Raw genomic sequence first — 22,195 nt, 5'->3', positions numbered from 1 at the left:
TATCGGTCTATCACAGAAAAGTATACAGAGATTCCAACTGATCCAAAATTCATTAACTAAACTGCAAACTAGCTCTTAAGTGTTTCTCCAGCATAAGAGAATCCTGTCGCTTTCAGGATCCAATTTAAAATTTGTCTTGGTTTTAAGGCCTCATATAATCTGGACCTTTATTACGAAATACGGTCTAGTTCATTCTTTCTGTTTTTCTAATGATCCTTATCTGTTGGAAATATAACATACACATGTAAAAAAAAAATTCTCTTTATCACATCCCCTGTTGCAAACATGCAGATAGGGGGAAGTTTTCTCTTGTATCACACCCAGTGGGATTCTATTCCCAAAGAAATATGCTTGTCTTGAGAGCTTGCTGGACTTTAGAAAACTGATTAAATCCTGGCTTTTTCAGCAGGCCTGTGTTTCTTTTGAGTTTCGATTCTGCTGATATTTTACTCTGTTGTTTATATTGATTTTATTTTGGGTTTTATCATTGTTAATTTTTGATATTTTGAAATTTTCTTCATTGGGATTAATGTTATTTCTGTTGTACCTTGCCTTGAACATTTTAGGAAAGGTGGGTGATAAATGATTGAACATCTGTCTTGTAAGATGAATATGCAAAGAAAAAATGTTCAAGACATTTGTAGTCGACTACAAGGGAAATGGGACTTGATGTACCACCTTTCTGTGGTATTTTGCAACTACATTCAAAGCGGTTTTCATATATTCAGGTACTTATTTTGTACCTGGGGCAATGGAGGGTTAAGTGACTTGCCCACAGTCACAAGGAGCTGCAGTGGGAATCGAACCCAGTTCCCCAGGATCAAAGTCTGCTGCACTAACCACTAGGCTACTCCTCCACAAGTAAGAAAATAAGGGGCTCTTTTATTAAAGCTTAGCACACGCTAAATACTGTGTGTCCTACTTTTTTTAATCTGTGGGCCACATGGCAATTAGCACACACTAATGTCCGTTAGCACATGCTAAGCTTTAGTAAAAGGGCTCCTAAATTAGAAAACACATATTTCATGACTGAACCAATCACATCAAATTTCCCATTGTTGTTGCACTGGTATTAACCAGTTTCTCATCTATAAACTATTGCAATTCCTCTCTCTGCAATAGTAAATGTTTTTAAACTTATATTGGGTAAGCTTCTCTGATGTTACTGTCTATGAGTACAGCAAAAAAAAACACAGAACAGTACAGTAACCCTTGCAATCACACAGACAAGTCAAACACAGCGAGAGTGACAAAAGGAAGAGCAGCAGACGATGTCCAAAAACAGTTGGTTTTATTGCAACATCTGAGACTCGACAAAAGTCGTGTTTCAGCCCAAAAAGGCCGCCTTCAGGAGTCTTTTATTGGATGTGTGGTGATTCTTAGCTAGCCTTAATGAAATACACATGGTGTCAAATACCTTGCTGCTTCCTGATGACATAAAAAGTATATAAACGCTTAGACTCTGCGGAGTACAAACTGTCTATGAGTAATCTGCTTAGGTATATTCCGTAATGAAGGATAAATGCCTATTGCTGTGACTCTCGCTGTTTATGCACAGATATGTTAGGCAGTGAGGGTAGCTGTGTGGCAGCCACAGTAGGGAATATAACCCAGTTTTGGTGCCAAGATAGCTTCTGGCAGTGGATGCCATTCTGCCAATTTCATGGCTGCAATACCTGTCCATCACTGTCAATTTATCCCATACCACTGTTCCCTATCAGCATTAAAATTTGTCTAATTTGTGCTCAGCAGTAGTGTGCCTTTTACAAGTTGTGTATTCTTGGGTTGATTGTATTTAGCTGTTACAGAAGTTGTATTTTTATTTTCAGCTATAATGTGTGCAGTGAAACCAGATGGGATTCCTCAGCTGTGTAGAACAGATGAAATAGGGGAGCTTTGCATATGTGCTCTGGCGACGGGTACATCGTACTATGGCCTTTCAGGCATGACCAAGAACACATTTGAGGTAGGTCAAAGTAAAAATTCATCACACAATCCTTTATTTAATTCTTCAGATTTCAAAGAATGTTGAATGATAGACAGTAACTTCATGTGATAGATTATTTTTCCAGAAATATGCCAAAGAAATTTTAGTTAATCAGCTAGTGTAATAATCTTGTTTTCTCTCACGTTTTGCTGTCATTAGTAAATTCTTGATATTTCTTTAAGTTCATAAACATCTCCTTACTGGGACTGACCAAATGTACTTCGAGCCCAGTATCCTGTTTCCAAAAGTGGCTAATCCAGGTCACAAGTACCTGACAGGATCCCAAAAGAGAAAAACAGACTTTACGCTGCTTATCCCAGGAATAAGTTGTGGATTTCCCCTTAATAATGATTTATGGACTATTCTTTTAGGGTTCCTTTTACTGAAATGCACCGAAAAATGGCCTGCGCTAGTGTAGGCGCATGTTTTGAACGCGCCTAGGTTCATTTTCCAGTGTGCCTGTAAAAAAGGCCTTTTTGGGAGGGGGGGGGGGCCTGAAAATGGACATGCAGCAAAATAAAAATTGGTGCATGTCCATTTTGGGCCTAAGACCTTACCACCACCCATTGACATGGTGGTAAGGTCTCACACACTAACCAGGCAGTAAGTGTCAATGCACGTACTCTGCCGATTACTGCCCAGTTAGCGCCACATGGCAGAAAATAAAAAAATATTTTCTGACGCACATATCGGACACATGTAAAAAATAGAATTACCGCCTGGGGCACGCGGTAGCCGGGTGGTAGTTCCAAAATTGATGCACATAGGCGCCTACGCGCCTTTATAAAAGGGCCCCTTAGGAACTTCTCCAAACTTTTTAAAACTCTGCTAAGCTAACTGCCTTTAGCACAAATAATTCCAGGGTTTAACTACAAGATAAGTAAAAAAATATTTCCCTGATCTGTTCTAAATGTACTACTTAGTAATTTCATTGCATCCCTTAGTCCTTATACTTTTGAAAAGAGTAAATAAGAGCTTCATGCATACCCATTCCACTCTACCCTATTTTATGGACCTCTATCATATCTCCCCTCAGCCATCTTTGCTTCAAGCTGAAGAGCCCCAGCATCTTTATCCTTTCTTCGTATGGGGGGAGTCCCATCTCCTTAAAGATTTTGGTCTTCCTACTCTGTACCATTTATAAGTCATCTGTATCTTTTTTTTAAAGTAGTTAGACCTGTTTTTGTATAATTACATAAAATATCTGTTCAGGTTTGGAGCTGACTGTATATATGTTTTGTTACCAGTTATAATATTCCCTTTATACCTGATCATTATTTAATATTGGGGGTTCTTTATTCAAGAGTAGCAATTTGGCTGAATATATATTCATGTTGATTATGGCAAAGAAAGTCTAACATTGGTGGGCACACACTGTTAATAGTCTAGTGTAGGCGAGTAAAGGTTTTGTAAGTGAGCTCTCCCTTGCTTGTTTCCATTTTATACTTGTGTATTTATTTTATCAGTTTGCCTTCAGGGACTTGCCGAGTTACTGTTAGAAAGCAGATCTTGTCACAGTGGCCATACTTAAGAATTTAATTTTGGCATTTATAGTCCACTTAACAGTTATCATTGGGCTATCAATTGGAAGTAGTGGGTTATGAAGTTTATATTTATGCAGACAATATTACAATTCTAATTCCTCTAGAAATAGATGTGGTGAAAGTAATCCCACATATAGAGAATTGTATGGCAATGATAGCAATATGGATGTTTAATAATAATAGTGAGAAAACTATGTTTCCTTTGATTGATTGACAATCAAGATTTCCTTTGAAGCCTTACTGAATGGTCTAACTTATAAACTGGAAAAAAATCTTTGAAAATTTTAGGAGAATTGTTAGAACATAATATGTTTTGGGAATCTAAGTAAACTGTCTTGTTTAAAAAAGCTTTTGGATGATGAGTGAATTAAGATGTATTCAGAAATACTTTACCCTAGAGTCATTCCAATTGTTGGTTTAAGCTTTGGTGCTTACAAAGCTTGATTATTGTAATATTTATATCTTGGTTGTGCGAAATATTTATTGAGAAGACTCAGAACCATTCAAAATACAGCAATATTTGTGGTCTAGGTAGATTCAATAGAGTTTCCCCAGGTTTTGAAAAAAAAACTCCACTGGTTGCCAGTGGAGGCTAGGGACTTTTTAAGCTCTGTTGTTTTGTTTATAAGATTTTGAAGGGAGTGGCTTCCTGTTATATGTGTTCAGGTCTCCTTTTAGTAAGCGGCGGTGAGCCCAATGCGGTCTTACTGCTCGCTAAACCAATTCAACTGACTTCTTCACTGTTAGGGACGAATGATGCAATGAAATCCTCAACAAAATAGCATCCATACATACAAAATCAGCACAAAAACGCAATAAAATACTCTGGTTTAATGAAGAACTAAAAATTCTAAAAACATAAACTAGAAAATTAGAACGAAACTGGAAAAAAACTAAAAACGAACAATCACTAAAGGCCTGGAAAGAAAGTCAAACAAAATACAAATATAAAATAAGACAATCCAAAAGAAACTTCTACAGAGAACAAATAGGCACAGATTACAAAGACACAAAGAAATTATACAAACTAATAAACAACTTACTTAACACCAAAACAGTAACTACACCGAATGCAAACCTCCCACAGGCAGACAATCTTGCCAAATACTTTGAAGAAAAAATTACCAATCTATGCAGGAATCTGCATCAGGGAAATATTAATCCTTTAGTGTCCAATGTTCCCGTAATAAGCCATACCGGAACAGATTGATGGGAACATTGGACACTAAAGGAAACCTTTATAAACAAACTAGATCCGAACTCAAGGGAATACCCGGCAGACAGTATTTGGAATAACTTCACTCATCTAAGCACCGAAATAATAGCTCACGCACTCAGAAAATTCTCCTCCGCCCACTGCCAACTAGACCCCTGTCCCAACTATATAATGAAAAACCCTCCTAATCAATACGTTACAGAACTCACAGACCATCTTAATTATCTATTCAAAAAAGGCCTATTCCCACAGGACAGAGGAAATATCCTACTAAGTCCCATCCCAAAAGACACACAAAAAAAAGCAGAAGACAGCTCGAATTATAGACCGATAGCATCCATACCCCTAACAACCAAATTGATAGAAGGCATAGTCACAAAACAACTAACAGAATACCTCACTGATTTCAACATACGGCACAAATCTCAATCTGGCTTCAGACCTCAGCACAGTACAGAAACAATACTAACCACACTCCTGACCAGATTCAAGCAGGAAATAGCAAGCAGTAAAAACATCCTCCTACTCCAGTTTGACCTATCAAATGCATTCGATATGATCAACCACCACATACTACTGAGAATCCTTGACAAGATAGGAATTACAGGAAAAGTACTCTCCTGGATCAAGGGATTTCTGAAATCCAGAACATACCAAGTCAAATCAAACTCATATATCAGGCTCAGTCTCTGGCTGTCTTCAAGTCTAGGCTTAAAGCCCACCTCTTTGCTACTGCTTTCGACTCCTAACCATGACTCTCTTACTCAACACCCTCACTTATCACCCCTACCACTGCAATTTCCCCACCCCTAGCTGTCTGTTCGTCTGTCCAATTTAGATTGTAAGCTCTGTTGAGCAGGGACTGTCTTTTCATGTTAATTTGTACAGCGCTGCATAAGTCTAGTAGCGCTATAGAAATGTTTAATAGTAGTAGTAGTAGTTTAATAGTAGTTGTTTAATAGTATATATCTCCACTTTGGAATGCGGAATATGGAGTACCACAAGGTACCTATATTATTCAACCTAATGATGACACCACTGGCTAAATCTCTATCCAAACAAGGCCTCAATCCATTTCTCTATGCAGATGGCATCACCATCTATATTCCCTTCAAACAAAACCCCACAGAAATCACCAAGGAAATAATAAACAGCATGACCTTCATGGAATCCTGGGCATCGGCATAGAGATAAAACCCAATGTCTCATTCTCTCGTCCTAATACAATAATGTTCCCCCCTCGGCAATTAACGCACAGGGTTCATCCCTCCCAATCTCAGACCACTTGAAAATCTTAGGCATAACAATTGACCGCAACCTATCGCTAGAAAGCCAAGCTAAGAACAAGACCAAGAAAATGTTCCACACTTTGTTAAACTCAAACGTATAAAACTTTACTTTCCCAGGGAGTCATTCCGCAACATGATCCAAACCATGGTGCTAACCCATGTAGGCTACTGCAATAGTATTTACGTAGGCTGCAAAGATCAAATCGTAAGAAAACTACAGACAGCACAAAACACGGCTGCCAGACTCATCTTCGGAAAAACACGCTTTGAAAGCGTGAAACCCCTCCTAAGAAGCTTACATTGACTTCCTATTAACGCTCGCATAACATTCAAAATATGCACAATAGTCCACAGAATCATCTACGGACTCACACCAGATTACATGATGGAACTTATCGATCTACCATTAAGAAACGTGGCGAGAACAGCAAGAACCTACTTAACCCTTCACTACCCCAATTTGCAAAGGTATAAAATACAAATCTTCACATGCCACTAGCCTCTCCTTTATAGGCAAAAAACTTTGGAACTCACTACCCAAAGACCTGAAACTCACAGAAAACTACCCACAATTCAGAAAAAAACCTGATAACACATCTTTTCAAGAAGTCTTTCCCCACTGGATCTGCCTAATCCCACACCACCATAAATCACGAAAAGTTCAGAAATGGAAAATAATAATATTAACCTCTTCACAATATACTAATATATCATCCTAAGCATTTATTGTACTTCTGTATTGTATACTAGACTTCTACAAATCTAAATTTTGTAACTGCCTTTTTAGCAATTTGTAAGCCACATTGAACCTGCCATACGGTGGGAAAATGTAGGATATAAATGCAATAAATAAACAGGAAGTACCGCCAGGCTACTGCAGCAGCCCGGTGGTACTTCCCACCCCTAGCGCGCCGTCATTTCCGGTGCTACAAAAAGTTTGTAGCGCCGGAGTGTACCTGGCAGTAATTGGGCAGTGCCGAATGCTGCCCGTTTACCACCAGGTTAATGTGGGAGCCCTTACTGCCACCTCAGTGGGTGGTGGTAAGGACCTCCCCAAATGGCCGCACGGTAAGTGCTTTACTTGCCACACGGCCATTTCCTGTAGGAAAGCGAGACTTCCCTTTTACAAGGTGCGGTAAAAGGGGGCCTCTACGTTTGTGTAAAACACGCGTCAAATGCCAGCTCCTGTCCCCTTTTGCCGCAGCTTGGTAAAAGGGGCCCTCATTGATTAATGTACTGACTTCTATGTATGGTACTCGTAATAATCTCTATCTCCCTTCTTATAGAGGCTTATTTTCTAAGAAATATTTTACAGCTTTATTTTCATATCAGGCCTCTCAAGTTTGGAATCTTTTACCAACTTTGGTGAAATTTCAATTGTGACATTTGTTATCTTTTCATAAGTTTTTATAAACAAATCTCTTTAGAAAATATGTGCTTTCTAGTTAAATAATGATGTATTTTGTATTTTATTTTATATTAATTTGTTTATTTTATTGTGAACTCCCAGTTGTGTAGACTGGTTTTATTTTGAATTGTAATTTACTCTGAACCTATTTTCAGGTGTTGGGACTATAACATTAACATTATCCCATGCAAAGTTGAATTACATTATAGTCTTTTGACCTACATGGCACTGATAGGATGTTCTCTGCATCCACCACTGTGTCTATGAAGAAATATTTTCTAATGAGTGGAAGAGTTGCCTAATGGTTAGAGCAGCAGGCTGAGGACCAGAGTTCAAATCCCACTATGGCTTCTTGTGATCTTGGGCAAGTCCCTTTACCCTCCATTGTCTTAGGTACAGACTTAGATTGTAAGCTGTCCAGAGATAGGAAAATATCTGCGGCACCTGAATGTAACTCATTTTGAACTATAACTGAAAAAAGGTGTGGGCTAAATCCAAAATCATTTCTCTAATGCTACTCCTCCCCTTCGAATCTTGACCTCTTGTTCTACAACAGGGGTGGCAGCCATGGTCCTTGAAGGCCACAGTCCAGTCAGGCTTCCAAGATTTCCACAATGAATATGCATGAGACCTATTTGCCTACAATGGAAGCAGTACATGCAGATCAAACTCATGCATATTCATTGTGGAAATCTTGAAAATCTAAATGGGTTGTGGCATTCGAGGATCATGATAGTCCAACCCTTTTCTAGAACTTCCTTTTCACTGAAAAAAATGTTCACTGCTTGTCCATTATAGGTATCTTTGGCGTATCTGAATTCCTCTAACACAGAGGTTCTCAAATCAGTCTTGAGGACACACCCAGCCAGTCAGATTTTCAAGAAGTCTCATGCAGATTTATTGTAGGCGTCCTGAAACATCATCTCATCTCACAGCCAGAATTGTCTTCTGCCTCCCAAATAGAAATTCATGATCTAACCACAAATTTCATAATTATATAGGATGAGGCAAAAAAAAAAAAAAAGTTACTCCTAAGAGTTTTTTGCTGTTTTCTCAGCAACCGCTTGGAATTTCAATGTGAAATTGTACAGCTGTATTTGTTGTTACTATCTATGTTTATATGCTGAGTGGAATGAGATTATCTTGAAACACAGCAAAATTACAGACGTTTTAGTGTGACCATCAACGATTTTTGCTCGTTCAAAAATTATGGGCTGCCAGCTTACTGTTAGTGACATCACAGTGATGTAGACTTTTGTCTGGGGAACAAGGTCGGAGGCCTATCACAAACTCTACCCAAAGCCACAACCAGTCGCCAAACTCAAGGAAGCACCACTGATGATCTAGGACAGCTTCTACAGGGACCAAAGTGACTGAAGGCCTGTGTTAAATCTTGGGGTGGACACTTAGAGCATTCACAGTGACTGCGAAATTCTGATTCAATTGTATCATTTGAATGACATTATTTTACAGTGTTTTAACTCAAACATTTTTAATGCACAAAAATCTTTAGGTGGTAACGCTAAAATGTCAGTAACATCAACATAGCTTAAGATAATTAAATGTTGTTTAATAGTAACATGTAAGTATGATCACTAAGTACATAAAATTTCTCGTTGAAATTCAAAGCGGTTGCTGAGAAAATGGCAATAAACTCTAGGAGGAGTTACTTTTTTTTTTTTTGCCTCACCCTGTATATCCTTGATTTATCCATATCCTCCAAATATCTAGCATTTTTCTAGATTCTGCAATCAGTTGTACAGGTTATTTGGGTTGGTTCTCCACGTTTTCATCTCAGGCAGATCCATTTGATGTGTCTCAGTCTTATAGCATCATCAGCAGATTTCCAGCAAATGTTATTAAAAAAATAAGAAAAGAACAACGCTTCTCCAGCACTGATGAACAGTCCTTGCAGGTTTACCTTCCAAATTCACTGCATTTTATCTGAATCAGATGTGCATCCCAATCATAAGATGAGCAGAAAGCGTTTTCAGGAAATTAGTACATTTGATAATACAGTTCTTTTTGACAAGGTCAAACCATGGACATTTAGAATGCAGCGTTTTACCAAACCCATGATTTTAAAATGCATCTCATTTGCTATGCTCCCAAAGCTAATTTTGTACAAATTATTTTGACCCTTCTTCCAGGTGTTTCCAATGACATGCTCAGGAGCTCTGATTAGTGAATACCCTTTTATAAGGACTGGACTTCTGGGATTTATTGGACCAGGCGGACTTGTCTTTGTTGTGGGTAAAATGGACGGTCTAATGGTTGTGAGTGGTCGAAGACACAATGCTGATGACATTGTAGCAACGGCACTAGCAGTGGAACCCATGAAATTTGTCTACAGGGGAAGGTTTGTTGGCATTTATGCTTAACAGAAAATGTGTTTTGGTTCAAAATGTGATGCAAAGAGCACTTTTTCTTCTTATACTTGACAAAGAGACATCTACTCCTGGCTTGCTATTTGAGTTCTTGAATTGTTTATAGTGACTGTGCAATGATGCAAAGAAAAACATCTGGAAATTTGTAAGTAGACGAAAGCTTATGAATACTAGTGGTTTCTCACATACATTTTGCAGAGCTCCTTTACAGGCACATCAGAAAAAAAATGCTTGGGGGGCTAGATGTATGAAAGGGTTTTACCATGTTCTGTCGAAAAAATTGTTAGTACATTGGGCTCCACTATATGCTGTTGTGTTGTCAAGTCTTTGTGTTAGACAATAAACTTCTAGACATTTGGAACATCATCAGCATATCTTTTTGAGTTACCTTTGCTGTTTTCTGTGTGGATTCATGTTGGGCTCTAAGGGGAAAGGTCACTGCAATTATGTTACAAAGATAAAAAGGAAGCCATCACAGCTTTGATCCTTGGGAGGAGGAGGGACAAGTCATACTACTCCCAGTGTCAGTATGCCCCTATGCAATCAGTTTCTGAACATGAGGCGGAGAACCTTGATCACCTAGAGCACTATTATCTTTAGTGATGAAGCTCCCAAAGAATAGAAGGCTGAAACTCCACCTATGTACAGGAGAGAGCTTGGAATGGAGAAGAATAAAACACATGCAAACCTGAAAGTTAGACATTTAGAGAGAAGGTGATGGCCTTGGGCTGCAGAACAATTGACCAGCATCACAAGCTGAAGAAGGACAACCATAGTTCTGAGAGGCTTTTTCTGTCTAAACCCCTGCCTCCACAAGCTATGGTGATATAATTGTTTGATGAGGCGTTGTGTCCCGAGGAGTGGGAGGCAGAGCGTGAGACAACATTGAAGGGCTTTGCCAGCTGAGGAAGTGAGAAGGGGTAGGGGACAACTGCTGTGGAAGTTATGATCAAAGCATACAACTAGAGTCCCCAGAGCTAAGCTTATCAAGAAGTGACATCTGAGGGCAATTGTATCATCTCACCTGTGAGAGGATCTATAAAATTGTTCACATGACGTGTGATAGTAACCTGACCCTGGACAGAGGGTTTATAGATGGGGGTTATCAGTAAAATGTTTCTTTCTTGAGGAGGACGACAAGATATAACAGATTAATAAGGAAACAGATATGAGAAACTTAGCTGAAATAGATACGATTCACTACTTGCTCAGCTCGATAAACTGCTTCAGAGGCTCTCATTTGGACTCAAGAGTGTTGCAGAAGGAATCCCAAATCCTGAGATCCTCTAGTACAACAGAGGTGTCCAATCTCAGCCCTCTCCTGGATGGGTTTTCAGGATTTCTACAATGAATATGCATGACATCTATTTGCATACAATGGAGGCAGTGCATGCAAATAGATCTCGTGCATATTACATAAGAATATAAGAAACGTTATACTGAGTCAAATGGTCTATCTATCCCAGTATTCTATTTCTAACTGTGGCCAACCAGGCACAAGTACCTTGCAGAAACCCAAATAGTGGCAACATTCCATGCTACCAATCCTAGGGCAAGCAGTAGCTTCCCCATGTCTGTCTCAATAGCAGACTATGGATTTTTCGTCCCTTTTTTTAGACCCAGATAAACTAACCACTATTACTACATCTTCAAGCAAAGAGTTCCAGAGCTTAACTATTTGTTGAGAGAAAAAATATTTCCTTCTGTTTGTTTTGAAAGTATTTCCATGTAACTTCCTCTAGTGTCCCCTAGTCTTTGCACCTTTAGAAGTAGTAAAAAATCAATTCACTTCTACTCGTTCTACACCACTCAGGATTTTGTAGACCTCAATCATGTGTCTCCTCATCCATCTCTTTTCCAAGCTGAAAAGCCCTAACCTCTTTAACCTTTCCTCATATGAGAAGAATTCCATCCCCTTTGTCATTTTGGTTGCTTTTCTTTTGAACCTTTTTTAATCCTGCTAGATTTTTTGTTAAAATACAGCAACCAGAACTGAACGCAATACTCGAGATGAGTTCACACCATGGAGAGATACAGAGGCATTATAGTATTTTCAGTCTTATTTTCCATCTGTTTCCTCACTTTAATGCATTTTCTTCTGCAGTGCTGTCAAGTGAGTTGAATAACAAACTTTAAAAGTCCATGGACTGAAATCCCATATGCAGTCAATTCCAGTGGATATATTCTCTATCCTCAATAATAATATTCTTTATCCTCAACATGGTCCACGTTTTGCATAACATAGCGTCATCAGTAGGATTATATCTGCAGTTCAAAATAGACCTGCATTCCGATCATGTCTGCAGCTCAGTGTGGAACTGCATTCCAATCAGACCCCGGCGATTGGAGAATTGACTGCATATGGGATTTCAATCCATGGAATTAAAAAAGGTGCAGAGAAGGGCGACAAAAATGATAGAGGATGGGACAACTTCCCTGTGAGGAAAGGCTAAAGCGGCTGGGGCTCTTCAGCTTGGAGAAAAGACGGCTGAGGGGAGATATGATAGAGGTCTATAAAATAATGAGTTGAGTTGAACGGGTAGACTTGAAGCGTCTGTTTACGCTTTCCAAAAATACTAGGCCTAAGGGGCATGCGATAAAGCTGCAAAGTAGTAAATTTAAAATGAATCAGAGAAACTTTTTCTTCACTGAACGTGTAATTCAACTCTGGAATTCGTTGCCAGAAAATGTTGTAAAGGCGGTTAGCTTAGCAGAGTTTAAAAAAGGTTTGGACAGCTTCCTAAAAGAAAAGTCCATAGACCATTATTAAATTGGACTTAGGGAAAATATTTCTGGGATAAGCAGCATAAAATGTTTTGTACGTTTTGGGGGAACTTGCCAGGTATTTGTGACCCGGATTGGCCACTGTTAGAAACAGGATGCTGGGCTTGATGGACCTTTGGTCTGTCCCAGTATGGCAATACTTATGTACTTATGACTTTTAAAGTTTGTTATTCAACTCACATGACAGCACTGCAGAAGAAAAAGCATTACATATTTGTTACTGGAAATCTAGGAACACATTACCCAGTTGTGAATCATCATAGCGACCCAAGATAAGTGACATCTTTTTTGTGTTGTTGGATTTTTCCGCTTCTAAAACATGTGACTAAAAGGTTTTCTTATAAGAGGTAGGGAGGATTGGAACTGAGTGCTATTTTGTGGGATTGGTGTTATTACAACTGCTAATGACGTAGGTCTGTGTAATGCAGTATAAAAAAAACTGAGCACTGTTCACATTAATATTTTTGTTTTTTTAGTTTTTACTTTTTATTTTATTTTTTTGTATTTAGAAGTTATTTAGAGGTTTCTGAACTTAGTTAAAATTTAATGCCAAAAAGTGCAGAGTGATGCACTTGGGATGCAGAAACCCAAAAGAGATACCGGATAGGAGGAGAGAGATTAATAAGCTCGACTCAGGAGAGGGACCTTGGGGTGTTGGTGTCAGAGGATATGAAGGTGAAGAAACTATGTGACAAGGTGACGGCTGGCCAGAAGGATGCTAGGCTGCATAGAGAGGGGTATAACCAGCAGAAGAAAGGCGATGTTGACGCCCCTCTACAAGTCGTTGGTGAGGCCCCACTTGGAGCATTGTGTTCAGTTTTGGAGTCCGTATCTTGCTAAAGCTGTAAAAAGACTGGAAGCGGTGCAAAGAAAAGCTACAAAAATGGTATAGGATTTGCGTTGCAAACCATACGAGGAGAGACTTGCTGACCTGAACATGTATACCTTGGAGGAAAGGAGAAATAGGGGTGACATGATACAGATGTTCAAATATTTGAAAGGTATTAATCCACAAACGAACCTTTTCCTGAGACAAGAAGGCAGTAGAACTAGAGGACATGAATTGAGGTTGAAGGGAGGCAGACTCAGGAGTAATGTCAGGAAGTGTTTTTTTCATGGAAAGGGTGGTAGATACGTGGAATGCCCTCCTGCGGGAGGTGTTGGAGATGAAAACAGTAATGGCATTTAACATTCGTGGGATAAGCACAAAGGAATCCCGTTTAGAAGGAATGGATCTACGGAATCTTATCAGACATTGGGTGGCAATGCCAGTAATTGGGAAGCAAAACCAGTGCTGGGCAGACTTCTGCAGTCTACTCTCTGATCATAACTGAATAGATATGGATGGGCTGGAGTGTAAATTTAAGGGGCTTCGACATTAGCTTCAGAACTTTTAATTTAAGAACAGTGCTGGGCAAACTTCTACAGTCTGTGTCCTGAGAATGGCAAGGACAAATCAAACTCGGGCATAGGAGCCAACTTTTCAAAATTATTGGGGGTGCTAAGTCCAGTGGAAATAACCCCTCTCTGGACACATACATGGAATTTTCTTCACATTTAAAGTATCAGATACCATGTAAAATGAGTTTATCTTGCTGGCAGACTGGATGGATCGTTCAGGTCTTTATCTGCCGTCATTTACTATGTTACTATGTAGGTGGCAGCAGTTATTTGTTTTTCAGATGCTAATTTAAAAAGTAAAAAAAAATCAACAGGCACTGAAGGAGTGGCTTTATGCTGTACTCGGGGTGAGTTAGTACTACCAAGCAGGTTAGTGTGGGCTGGGGATGTTGACCTTTACTGAGACCCAGGCCGGGGACACCTGTGCGTGTCCCTTTAAAACCTTATTTGTGTCAGGTTTTGCAGTTTCTATTTTTAGCAAGGCATGGCAGCGAACACTGCTCCCGCTGTGTGAAGTGGCGAGCAGCAACAGGCCTGTGCCCTGTGGGTGTTCTAAGGCCTCACCTGGGGCTGACTCTCTCTTCTTCCTGCTGAGTGGGAATTTTCTTGTACTTCAGGCACATGGGCACATTCCCTGCAAACTTCCTATGACGGCACAGCTCCTATTGTCTCCATAGGGGTGGCCATTTTGACTTCCCCCTCTGAGGCTTCATCTGAGGTTTCAGGGGACATTTCTGAGGTGGTGCTCTTATGGTCCTCTTTGGATGGGAAGGTTGGCATCAGACACTACAGGTGCAGAAGGAGGCAGTTTGGAGGCCCTAGGGGCTGGAGAGCCCTTTTCCCTGGAGTTCTTTTTATTGCTGCATCAAGCATATCTGCTAAAGTGTACAAATTTGCAGATGATGCCTTCCTCGTCTCTATGTGCCCCCATGGGGCTTCAGAGGCAGTTGTACAATCTCTCTCTGGGGATCCGGTGCAGAAGAGGCTGCACGTGGGTCCCGTGTCTGAAGTGGGGTTTATGGGTCCCACATCACCCCAGTGCTTGGAAGCAGCATTGTCTATAGATTTGTGACAGACCCCCCCCCCCCCCATCCCCCACCTCAAGGAGCTGGATGACTTCACAGCGGTCTGGGTATTTCTTAAGGAGGAGTTGCCATCACTCATAACACAGGTGCTGGAGGTGCTCAACATCAAGGACGAGCCGACGCCATCCCCTGCTGTGGTGAACCTGAAGATGGCTAATACTAGGCAGCCGCCTAGAGCCTTTCTGGTTTATGAGGCCATTCAGGAGTTCATTACAGCTCAACGGGCTACCCCAGATGCAGGGCTGAAGGTGACCAAGGCTATGTCCCAGTTTTACCCGGTGGTGGCGCACCACCTGGACTGGTGTCACCTGCCTAAAGTGGATGCCTTGGTGATGGCCATCACCAAGAAAACCACCCTTCCAGTGGAGGGGGGGATTCCCCTGAAGGTTGTGCAAGAGGTCTCGGCGCTGGCCTTGCATGTGGCTATTTGTAGTTCTTTCACGGCCAGAGCATGTTTGAGCTGGGCCCAGCAGGGTGGCTGAGCCCGATAATGACTTGGGAGCGACCATGGCGTCAGGCATGCCATATATGGAACCTGAGCTTGTCTATTTGGTTGTCGCTCTGTATGATTTTGTGTGGACCTCAAATAAGCAGGTGTCCTTGGTGGTCACTGCATGGAGGTTGCTGTGGCTCCGGCGCTGGGCAACGGATGCCCCGTCAAAGCAGTGGCTCACCAGGTTGCCTTTTAGGGGTAAGCTTGTTTGTTGAGGACCTTGAAAAGTTGGTAAAGGACCTGGGTGATTCTAAGTCCCAGAGCTTGCCAGAGGACAAGCCAAAGGCCCCATTCGGGGCAGGGACAGCCCATCTCATCCCAGGCTGTGGGACGCTTGGCATTACCGGCTGGGTCAGGTAGCCTCCTTTTCTTCCTTTTTCCAGAGGTTCAGGTATCAGCCACACTCTTCCTTTCGCTCTGACAAGTGCGCTGTGAGATGTGAGGCGCATCCTGTCCCCATGGCTCGAGCTGCCCAGTGATGGGGTGCCAGCCCATTCTTCAGAACAAAGGATGAGGATGACTGTCCCTCTTATACGAAGAGAGGGTCAAGTTTACCCCAGACCAGTGGGTCTTAGGGATTATCCGAGAAGGGTACTACTTAGAGTTCTCCTTTCCCATCGGAGATTTTATTTGGAGTCCCTATAATGGTGCATGGCCAAAGCATCAGGTGGTGTGCTCCATGCTCCGATCCTTGGTGGACTTGGGCACCATGATTCCAGTTACACCCTCGGAGACAGGTCAGGGCCACATTTATTTTCTGATTCTCAAGGAGGACGGGTCCTTCTGGCCTGTCCTGGACCTCAAGAAGGTGAAGCAGTTTCTGTCAAGCATTTCCGCATGGAGATGCTGCATTCGGTGATGGTGTTGGTACAGCCTAGGGAATTTCTAGCAGCACTGAACCTCAAGGAGGTGTATCTACATAGTCCCTTTTGGCAACTGCACCAACATTTTCTCCACTTTGTGGTTTTGGGATGCCATTTTCAGTTTCAGGCTATGCCTTTCAGCCTGGTGATGGCCCCCAGAACCTTTTCCATGGTGAGGGTGATGGCATTTCTGCAAAAGGAAGGGATTCAGGTTAGAGACTTGCATGGGAATGAGGTTCGCGGGAGGAGATGGAAGCAGTTCTGCGGGGTTCCCGTGTGGATGGAGTCATTCCTGTGGGGTTTCCATGGAAGTGTGCGCTACACTTGTGCCAGCCTCTCACTTACCGAGTGCTGTCTTCTCCTCCTCCTCCTTGCTTTAACAGCACAGGTGTGGAAAGTCTCCATTAAGGAGGTGATAGAGGCACAAATGGTGATGGAATTCAAAAATGCATGGGATGAACACAGAGGATCTCTAATTAGAAAATGGAAGTTATAAAAACCCTAAACTTAATTGGCTGTATGTATTTGGATGTGTCGAGTGACGCTTAGATGGCGACTCCGGCTCTGATGAACTAGGGCCAATACTGAGAAAACATATGGTCTATGTCTCATATATGGCAAACTGATTTAGAATGGGCTGGAAAGAGCTTAGACAGCAACTTTAGTGGCTTGAACATGAGGACAGTGCTGGACAGACTTTTACGGTCTGTGTCCCACAAATGAGAAGACAAATAGGCTGGAGTGGGCTTCGACAGCAACTCCAGCAGTTGGACAAAACGGATAGGGCCAGGTGGACTTCTATGTCCCAGAAATCCAAAGAAAGACCATAATCAAGTATATAATATCACGTTCATTGTCGATTTAATTATGAATTGATAATTGGGCAGACTAAGACCGTTCAGGTTTTTATCTCCTGTCACTTACTATGTTACTATTAATCCTCTCTGCTCCCGGGCTGATGCGCAGACCTCAGGCTTGTGCCTCTGACACAGGCACAAGCATCAGATGTCACCTGACCTACTGGCGCATGCATGTGGCGACCTCTCAGCACACAGTGCCAGTGAATCAGACAAGTCTTACTTGTGCACACCAGAGCGTTCCAACTTCTGTTCCTTCCTTGCCTGCAGTGCTGCGGCTCGAACCCAGAGAGAGACTGAGAGAGCCGACTGGAATTTTTTTAAATATACCGTTAGTTTCTTGCAGGGACAGTTTAAATTCTTGTGGGGATGGGTAAGATTTCTGTCCCCATGCAACTGTCTAATTCGGGTTCATCCCTCCTAGACGACTGGTTGGTCAGAGCGGACTTGGTACAGGAGTGTCACCAGGCTTCCGAACGGGTGATCAAGGTGCTGCAGACTCTGTGGTGAGTGATCAATTATCCCAAGAGTCACCTGATTCCTACCCAGGCACTGGAGTATCTGGGCATGTTTTTCAGTATGGCTCAGAGCAGGGTGTTTCTCCCAGAAAAGAGGCGGGTCAAGCTGCAGGAGCAGATTCGCTGTCTGCTTCGCCTGCCATGTCCTCACTCTTGGGACTACGTCAAGGTGTTGGGGTCCATGGTGGCGACTCTTGAGATGGTGCTTTGGGCACAGGCACATATGCGCCCATTGCAGCAGTGTTTGTTGATCTGGTGGTCGCTGATGTCTCAGGACTACCAGGATGGTCGCTGATGTCTCAGGACTACCAGGACCCTCCTCGGCGGTCTCCACTGGCGTGCAGCAGCATGGACTGGTGGCTCCTCCTGGCCAACCTGAGAAAGGGCATACCGCTGGTATCACCTCAGTGTGGATTGTCGTTGTGAAGAATGTCAGCCTATCGGGCTGGGGGACTCATTGTGTCCACCACTATGCGCAGTGGCTCTGGACCCCTGCAGAGGCGCAGTGGTCAATCAGCCTCCTGGAACTGAGGGCAGTGGCTCAGATTCTCCAAACCTTTCAGGAAGTGTTGGAGAGCTGGCCGTTGATGGTCCTGTCAGACAACAGCACAGTGGTTAGCATACATAGGGAAGGGAAGGGAAATGGGACTTGATATACTGCCTCTGACGGCAGAGGGCTCCCACATCCTGCACTGGGCAGAGAGCCAACTGCAGTGCTTGTCGGCAGCGCACATAGCGGGGGCAGTCAATGTGCAGTCAGATTTTCTCATCAGGACCCTGTTGGATCCAGGCCAGTGGGAGCTGCTGAGGACAGCTGTCTGCTGCATTGTGAGGCATTGGGACACACTCATGATGGATTTTATGGTGACTGCAGCCAATGCAAATGTGGCCAGGTTTTTCAGTCAATGACGCGAGCATAGTTTGGAGGGGTTGGACACTCTCCTCCAGCTTTGGCTGGTGGGGGAGTCGATCTACATCTTTCCTGCTGGCCATTGATCAAGCAAGTGTTTTACCGGATTCGGTCCCATCGAGGTCTGGCGGCACTCGTCGCCCCAGATTGCCCCAGTGGCCATGGTATGGAGATCTGGTTTGACTTCTGGATGCTGAGCCTTTGTGCCTGCCCCCATCGCCGGATCTTTTGGTCCAGGGTCCGGTGCAGATGGAGGACGTCTCCCGCTTCAGTCTTACGGCTTGGCCCTACACTCCTACAGGCTCACAGGCATTTACTACTATGGACCTTTGAGGTGTGGTGTGCCAGCTCGGGGGTGTCACCAATGACGGTGTCTCTCCCGCAGACGTTGGCCTTCCTACAGGAGGGGTTGTGACAAGGCTTGGCTTATAACTTCCTGCAAATGGCGGCTTTGGCCTGTTTCAGAGGTCGCATTTTTAATACATCAGTGGCAGCTCACCCTGACGTAGTTCGTTTCTTGCATGGGGCTAGTCTCAAATTGCTCCTGTCCAGAATGGAACCTTAATGTGGTACTTTGGGCGCTACAGGGCCTACCGTTTGAACCTTTGAGGAAGGCTTCGGAGAAGGATATTACTCTCAAGGCCATTTCTCTGGTGGCTATCTTCTGCCTGTCTGGTTTCTGAACTGCAGCTTCTTTCTTGCAGGGACCCCTTTTTCCGGTTCTCGGAGTCTGGGGTCACTATCGAGACGGTTCCTTCTTTCCTGCTTAAGGTGGTGTCAGCATTGCACCTTAATCAGCCTCTTTTTCTGCTCTCCTTTCAAGAGGAAGACTATCCGATGGATTTTGCCCATTTGCGCTGCTTGGATGTTCACTGTGCACTAAGACGGTATTTGTGGGTTACTAACGATTTTCAGCAGTCAGACTCATCTCTTTGTTCTTCTATCGGGTCTGAATAGGGGCAATGCTGCCTCTAAAGTGACCATAGCCCAATGGATTCAGAATGCTATCTCTTCCCGTTAACTCCTGGCGGGGCACCAGTCGCTGTTGATATTGCAGGCTCATTCAGCTCAGGCACTGGCTACATTGTGGGCAGAGGGCCGCATATTCTCTATGGAAGAGATTTGTAGGGCGGCCACCTGGATGTCCCTGCATACTTTTTCCAGGAATTACCAAGTGGACACTGCGGCGAGGTCTGACTCTGTGTTCAGTACTTTGTTGCTTGCGGTGGGGTCGGCAGAATCCCACCCTCTTTAGGGACTGTTTATTACATCCTATCAGTCTCTGGATTCATCTGCTGCTGACGCTGAAGAAGGAAACATTATGTCTTATCTGATAATTTTCTTTCCTTTAGTCACAGCGGATGAATCCAGAGGCCTGCCTTATCACAACGTTTCAAAGTGTCTGCTGTTCCAGGTCTCTATTGAACATTGCAGGTTTAATAATTTCAGTTTGGGGTGCAGTGCAGCTGCTGTTCCTGTGTGGAGGGTTCTCGATTTGGGGCATCTTTTCATTCTTTTGCTTGGTGAAGAAACATACTGACTGGAGGCGTGTAGCTGGTTGTCCTTTAACCAGTTCAGTGTTCTCTATCTCCAGCTGCTGGTAGATGGGCTCAACCCATCAGTCTCTGGATTCATCTGCTGCAACTAAAGGAAAGAAAATTATCAGGTAAGACATAATCTTTCCATGCTAACGTATAAAAAAGTCTCCCATGCCTCACTGTAATATTTCTGTTAATGCATGAGCATTTATGTTACAGCCAGAAACAATTATCTTATCACAAGGTTCTGCTCCATTGATGTCACTTCTTATGCTAGTGATTTGGAGGTGCTGCATTCAATAAAACAGTGTAAGACGTTATTGAGCGTTTTTCAAATGGGTTGTATATTTGCTTGCCCTCTTACATTTTGTAATTTTTAAAGTAGACCTTTTTTTCTGCATCAGTCAAGGCAAACGTTTGTCCTTGAAAGCTTTGTTTTCAGGATATTCGAAAGGAATGTTTGAGAGAGGTTTGCATACAGTGGAGACTGTGGACATGCAAATCTCTCTCGTGCTTATTAATAAGAAATATCCTTAAAATGTAGCCTGTCTACAGCCCTCAGGGACTGAACTTGTTCAAACCTGGTGTCTATAAGGTGCCTCTGGCCTCTTTCATTGTTGCTACTCTAGACTTCTAGACTAACATGGCTAAATCTGATAGGTTTTTTTTTCTTTCTAAATTTCTTACTCAGTTTTGATACTAGGTTTGGCATTAGTAATGATGGCTATATTTATACCTCAGAAGGTCTCTTGATTTCTCCCAGTTTGTCGATGAGGAAATGCATAGAGTTGTGATTGTGATGCTCTACCATGGATTACATACACATGTAAGGATGGGTGTTTTCATGGAAAGCTGCTTTAATGCTTTGTGGTGAGGGAGGGTTACAATGATTAGTGATGAAAGAGCCCTGTTTGAAAATGAGTTTCTGCTCGGAAAATAGCCATTTAGTGCCAAAATCACAGAGAAATATGAGCTTTAGGTTAACTTTTTACCTTGCTTGTTGACTCGGTGCATGTTTTGAATTCATAGTCTAATACCTTCTCTTTGTATACCATGAAACTACTATATGTAGCTGAGGATCTGTATTTCGGCTGGCAAAAGACAAACAGCCTGAATGCTTCTCCAGATTCTTATTCAAGTTTTGCTGTGTGATAGCTGAGTACATAAAATGGAATAAATTTCCACAGATCATTTCAGACTGAGTAGACATAGCTTTGGAAACCTTAAGTTTTACTAAGCAAACATCGTCTCTGGAGTTTCACATCAGTGGCTTTATGTTCTTTTATGTGTTCTGAGACTGTGCAGAGGATGGTTTTTTTTTGTTTGTTTTCTTTTAGTATCCTAGCTTTTGTTTGCCAATAAAATGAGTACTTTTAAGAAACACACAGTGTTTATGCAAAATGATTTGGTGGCACCCAAGTTTCCTATTTGTCTGAGGGCAACTGCATTCTGACAGGGAATGAACTTTTTCTGTGCGACTGCCACAATGTTCAAAAGTAATCATTTTGAGTTGACATAACACCTGTCATTCAACATGAATACCAACATGCTTAATATCTTTACAATTCAGAAACATTCATGCTACCATCTCTACACTAAAGGGACCAGTTAGTGTAATGTATGTATTCCGTTCAGGGCAACATCCAAAGGGGAGAAGAATGCATGTTTTTTTTAATACAGTGTCGTCATGCAGGGCGTTTTAGATAAGGCAAATAACAATGTCAATACAAATTAATACAAAACAGTACAAATACAGAGTAGTGGATTTTATTCTTTTATTGTTAAAATGTACCAGTGTAACAAAATATGTTTAGTGATAGGAAGGCGGGAGTACTCACATACTGGACTAGAGATCATATTGTCTGATGAACCAGGAATAGGAAGCAATGTCGTTCTGTGAATTAAGAATTGATTA

General features: G+C 42.3%; 1 protein-coding gene across 1 annotated transcript in view; it reads left to right on the top strand.

Annotated features, from left to right (window-relative positions):
• The window catches only part of DIP2C (disco interacting protein 2 homolog C), a 763,198-nt gene that overhangs the window by 604,559 nt on the left and 136,444 nt on the right, over positions 1–22,195 (top strand). The window contains 2 exon segments of the mRNA XM_030198809.1: positions 1,830–1,966; positions 9,595–9,803. Of these exon segments, the coding sequence (XP_030054669.1) occupies positions 1,830–1,966; positions 9,595–9,803 (346 nt within the window).

This window comes from Microcaecilia unicolor, chromosome 1 (assembly GCF_901765095.1).
Source record: "Microcaecilia unicolor chromosome 1, aMicUni1.1, whole genome shotgun sequence".
Taxonomy (NCBI): Eukaryota; Metazoa; Chordata; class Amphibia; order Gymnophiona; family Siphonopidae; genus Microcaecilia; species Microcaecilia unicolor.
The sequence above is the reverse complement of the archived record's forward strand: the minus strand, read 5'-3'. Positions and strand labels throughout refer to the sequence as shown.